The following is a 6,042-nucleotide window of genomic DNA, read 5'->3' on the forward strand; positions in this document are numbered from 1 at the left end:
GCCTGACTGGGATCTTAATGTGGTTTTATGCACTTTCCTACATGCTCTGTTCAAGCTGTGATCTTCAAGTTCTTTATACCATCTTTCTCTGAAGACACAATTCTTTCTCTTTCTTGCCTATGGTCACCATTTTTCAAATGTATGTGCCATCAATGCTTCCCACACTCTCTTTCATTGTACTTGTTTGCTCCTCTACCCAGACTGGGCTTTTCCTCATAAGACTTTGGCTGCTTGGTAAGGTGATCATTCTTTCTCTCTTGTTTCCCACCTTTCTATTTCTCACTTCTATGCTCATTTGGAACCAGGTTGTCTTCTGTGTCCAATTTGGGCTGTTTGGTGTTATTTGGCATGAACATCTCGTTTTTGGGGTTTCCATCATTCTTTGTGTCTGTTTTGGAACTCCTCTTTGTCCAGGGACCTCTTGCCTCCCACCCATATTGGATGGATCCACCAACTCTTCTGGTTGGTGTATTATTCCCTGTTTATTGGTGCTCACAGACTTTTTCACATTTTGTTCAATCTATACATGTTCTTCTCCCATTATCTTTATCCTCTGGCTATTTCATCTCCTGCAGATTTTCAGCCCCTTCCAGTCACTATTCTTCAATCTCTGAGAAGGGTAAGTGCATTTTGCCTCCCAAGAAATGCTTATTTCCAAAAACCCACATCAGGTCAGGGGTAACAGAAAGTGCTCATTCCATCCGTTCTGGCTTCATCAGTGTCCACTGTTGAGATGGGATGTTCTGCCAGACTAATAGAGGTATCATCATAATATTGTGTACTAAACTGCCTGATTCAGACCTACCATTCCATGGACTATCTTAGGAAAAGCCTGCACCAAGTGACTGCCAACTTTTCGAAATAAGATTTTATGGTCACCAACTACACTCTCTAAAGCAAAAGACTTTTCTGGCAGATGTCTGATGGGGATTTGGGTCTCCCTAACAGGAATTCTCCCCTCCCCCCCTTTTTTTTTTCAAGTAGAGCATAGGAGACCCTTGCCACTTACCAGTTCCTAGCCACTGTGGTGGTAGACCTTGGAGAGTTCCTCACTGATTGTACAGCACAATATGGTGGAATTAGAGTATTGATGGCACTGTGTGTGTGTATTGTGGATCACCCCTCAAATAGTTAGTGTGCCATCATCCGGCAGCAGGATGGGTTCATCATCCTTTTCTCTTTTTGTCCAGTTGAGTTGAGGCCATACACACACACACACACACACCATATGGTCTGATTGTGCCCTAACCAAACTACACTTCTTAGATTGCTGAATACTTTTGTATGGGTGCTTGGTTGGTCATGCAAAAAATTCTGCCCTCCTCTGCAACACTTGGGGCTCTTTTGCCTTTCCCTCTAGTCAAAATGATATGCAGTCATCCATGGGTGTGCCCCTATGGAGCTCCTATCATCAGATGTCACGCATCATTGGCTTTCCCTATGGGTGCTTTCTGAAGGGAGCCCATCTAGTTTTAATGTTTACACTGACCCCTCCACAATTTCAATATGAGATTCTAGCTATTCTGTGTGAAGACGTGAGTTAATGTCCCAGAAGTTAACATTTTCCTTATCTGAAAATGTATTTTTGATAGATACTAACATCTGCACATCTTCTCAACCATCCTCCACACTCCTGGTGCACTTTCTTCTTGCCTCATCTAAGAATGAAGTTATTTCAAGTGCAAGTGGTTAGGGTGAGTTACTGAGCAAGGAGGTTTTATCGCTTTGCTATTAATGTAGGGCTATCATTACATAATGATGTTACCATGCATTAGTGCAGTTCACGTTAAACACCTGATTTTTAGGTGGGAGTTAGCTCAAGGCTTGTGGCTTGTAAATTTCATGGGCAGATGCATGAGGGTTCAAGCTATTCTGTGTGAAGAGGTATGTATTGGAAATATGTTTTCAGGTAAGGAAAATGTTAACCTTAGAAGGCGTACTTGTTTTTTTAGCCTGATTATTAAAAAGTTATGTAATCAATTATTCTAAATATATATATATATATATATATACACAAAATGTATAAATTAGTTATAGAAACATAACTGTGCACATGAATAGGCTGCTAAAATAATTAAAAAAACAGTGTAGAAACAACATACTTGTACAAATAATATGTAACTTTACTACTGTGTGATTTTAGCCTTAGATTATATTGTGAACAGTTGTAGATAATTACCTATTTTTGTTGTTTTTTTCAGTTATTCTGAAAATGTAAATTAGGTAATGTCAGTGCTTTGAACAATTTACTAATGAATGGGAAGAACTTACTGGTGTTAGACTTTAGAGATGAGGACCAAATTTAAAAACTGTATAACTGTTTACTGTTTCTCACTTTTCCCTCACGCTCCTGACGGGGACGTGTAGTTTCATGAGCGGGTATGTGTTCATCATCAAATTGTCCACTTGGATGACAGTTTGTGGAGTCTTTGATTGTTTATTACTTGGTAAACTACTGTAGGTAGAAAATTAGATTGAATTTTAAGATATTTGGTTGTACTTCTGTTATTTATTTCTTATTGTGTGTGAGTGTGTATTTTGATAAGTTTCAGAATTTGTTTTCTCTTGAGTGTTTGAAAATTTACTTTAATGGCATACCATTAAAGTTGCTTTTATTGGCAGGTTTTAATTATCTCAACTTTTTTATTGTAATTTCTTGTTTAGTTAATTTATGGCTGAAACTGAATCAGGTTGTTTATAAATATGCTTTTGAACACTTTAAACTAAAAAATTATAATACTTTGTTAATATGAAAAGCATAACTTAAGCTATTTGCTGTAAGAAAGGAATTGTTTCACTTTAACACTACACTGTTGCTTATCATCCTCAAAATGTATATTTTAGATAGTGTGAAAATGTAGCACCAGAGGGTGTGTTTAAAAAAACTTTTATTTTCACCTTATGTTACAGAAATTGTTATACACAGTAACTAGAAATGTCCGAGTGATAAGTAGCAGCTTTAAAATGATATTGGAAACTTTCTGGAATTTTTATTGACCAATAGCGACAATTTTAAAATCTGACAAATCATTTTGATGTTTGCATCTGCTCATTATCACTCTTTATAATCAATCATTTATCACTAAACCATTTGAAAATGATCAATTGAATTTGTAATCTCTTCAAAAGAACTAATACATACAAGTTTAACCATATAAGTAAGAATATTTAGATTATTATTGAATAAAAAAAATATTAAGTTTCTATTTTAATATTTTAAGAGTGTAAGCAAGTAAATACACACACACACATGATATAAATTACTCTTGCAGAGCCAAGGTCCTATCACACCACACACCATTGTAACTCTGCCCAACTCCAAGGGAATGCAACTGCTGCTGTGCTATGATAGTAAGTAATTAAAAGTCTATGATTTTTTTTTGTTTACTCATCTGCATAGGTTTTAACTTTTATGTAATCTAATGTTCTATAAAATCACAAGATTCAGCAGCATTCAACACCTTTTATTTTAGAAAAACTACAACCTAGACTGTAAAAACAATTATTTTAATTATCTGTTGTGATGTTTCAGAAAATGAAGTATGTGGGAAAAAACACTGACATTCATGTTCAATATATTAACATTATGTTTAATAACTACAGACAAAAAGTTTAGCTTTATACTTCTTTGATTGCAAATCTCATATGGGGCATTACCTCGCTCATGACAGTTGACTGATTACGTACCACTGTGATTTATTTTATCTTATGGAGGAGACAGTCCAAAGTACAAGCAATAAAATTAAAACAAAACAGATTTGAAAAGGTTAACAATTAAAATTATTAAGGTAAGAAGGCAGACAATCTAGCAAAATTATTCATTCAAGAAAGAAGAAAAAAGTATCACTCATTTTATTTCCTGTTTTTTAACTTTTAATTTTTCTTACATTGATGATTTTTCTACAGGTATTGTTAGCATAGAGAAGGGCCTGGCAGGGTCTGGTGGTTAGGGTCACAAGTTCAAATCACCATTGCTGAACGTGCTTGTCCCTTATGGTTGCCATCTTGGCTGACCATCCAGGTGTAAAAATTCTTGCTTTACAAAAACATACCAGCTGACCCCAAACTAATTAGGATTAAGGTCACTACAGAGAAGTGTTAGGGTAGAGAAAATATAAAGTTTTACTGAAAACAACTTTTGATATTCATATAAGAGGTTCGAGATGTTATGCAAATATAATATGAAAACTGTAGAATGAAAAGAAGTATTTTTATCCTTAACACGAAGATCCCCTTGCGCTCAGATTGACTCAGTAAAGGTGCTTTGGAAATTCATAGGCAAATATTTAGTAGAAATACTTGATTAAAAATTCTAACTTTTTGTTTACAACAGACTTTTAAGCTTGTCAACTTTTATGAAGATACATATATCAACCCATTAACTGCAGATGACGGATATTTTCGTCATTGAAGTTCTATGGCTCAGCTGCGAATGACGGAAATATCTATTAGTTGCACATATATAACTATAATTCTATGTGAATGACGAGAATTACCGTTTTATTGTGTTTGATGGCAACTCAGTTTTATCTGTGAGTCAGAAAACGGCATCTGAGCTGCTCCTGCCACAGTTAATGGGTTAAACTTATAGTAAGCATTACTATGTATAGCTTCATAGGTTTGAGATTGGTTCAGTGGACCAGTCTATTGCACATAAGATCATCTCTATGTACAAGGCTGGGTTAAAGTGTGCATGTCATAAACTTTTCAAGAGATACATTCAATACTTAATTCCACAACTTTATTATAAATTATTGGCATGAAAATGTAGTTTATAATTCAAATTTTTATATTATCTATGCTTTAATTGCTTAATTTCAAAAGGAAATATTTAAATAAATTTTCAATGTTCACACTTCTATATCACATGATGCATTTGAATGCTGAAATCTCCTTAATAAAATTTTCTTTCATCCCTCTTATGGGTTTCAATGAAGCCCGTCCGATCTTATCATAGCTTTTGAATAAGTTATCTGTACCATACACACTTATTTGATAGATATATATATTTATAATCAATAGAAAGACATTGTTTCCTCTCCACAAATCTTGTTATAGTTATTTTTCTTTGGTGGTATACTAGGCAGATGGTCTCAGACTCTTTTACCTGTAATTGTTGTTCAGCTCCAAGCAGCTAACAGTATTTTTAAACATATTGTTATGACAGCGGAAGTCGTGTGACACTGAGAGCGTGCTGGAGTTTCTCGAATTATCGTGGAACCCCGCGAATGTCTTGAGTGTTTGCTAGACGCCCTCTTTTTTTAGTATATAAGCCTGGCGAGAAAAACCAGTGGGATTGAATAAAGAGATAGATAATTGAGTCAAGCAAACAGTAGGTACCATAAGTAAAGTGTGTGAAACACTGTGATTTATAGCATGTGTTATAAAAGTTGTTAAGTATATTACAAAGTTTGTATCGAGAAAGATAAACTAGTTTTAATCAAGAAGGGACTTGTATTGCTGAAGTTTCTTGGAAAGAATTTTTACCGAAAATTATCAAACAAGTAGATACGTAACAAATTGGTGTCAGAGAGTGGGACGTGAAAAGAAAAAAAATAAAGGAAACGAGAAGTGGCAAATCAAACTACAATTTAGCAGATTTGATGGCAGCAACACAAGAACAGCAAAAGAAACAAGAAGAATGAGAAAATAAACAAGATAAGAGACTACAGCAGTGGTTGGAAGATAAAGAAAAGAAACAAGAAGAGAGATTACAGCAGTTGTTGGAGGAAAAAGAAAAGAAACAAGAAGAGAGATTACAGTAGTTGTTGGAGGAAAAAGAAAAGAAACAAGAAGAGAGATTACAGCAGTTGTTAGAGGAAAAAGAAAAGAAACAAGAAGAGAGACTACAGCAGTGGCAAGAAAACCAGCACCAGTGGCAACTGGAACAAAAAAGAAAACAAGAAGTACAAATAGAAAATATTAGTAAATTTCAAAGTGAATTAAATACATTAAAGGATGATTTACTATCTTTTACAAAGGGAGGATATATTAGCCATGGACCTAATCAGCCCCAGAAAGCAGGAAGCCCCTTCCAGACCC

General features: G+C 34.9%; 1 protein-coding gene across 3 annotated transcripts in view; it reads left to right on the forward strand.

Annotated features, from left to right (window-relative positions):
- Positions 1-6,042, forward strand: part of LOC106468464 (mitogen-activated protein kinase kinase kinase kinase 4-like) — a 69,897-nt gene that overhangs the window by 52,204 nt on the left and 11,651 nt on the right. For 2 of the 3 annotated variants that reach the window (XM_022396798.1, XM_022396799.1), the window contains 2 exons: positions 2,368-2,379; positions 3,273-3,351. In XM_022396798.1, coding sequence (XP_022252506.1) covers positions 2,368-2,379; positions 3,273-3,351 — 91 coding nt within the window. The remainder of the gene's footprint in view (positions 1-2,367; positions 2,380-3,272; positions 3,352-6,042) is intronic. The other variant, XM_022396796.1, reaches the window with a different exon arrangement.

This window comes from Limulus polyphemus, unplaced genomic scaffold (genome assembly GCF_000517525.1).
Source record: "Limulus polyphemus unplaced genomic scaffold, Limulus_polyphemus-2.1.2 Scaffold3016, whole genome shotgun sequence".
NCBI lineage: Eukaryota > Metazoa > Arthropoda > Merostomata > Xiphosura > Limulidae > Limulus > Limulus polyphemus.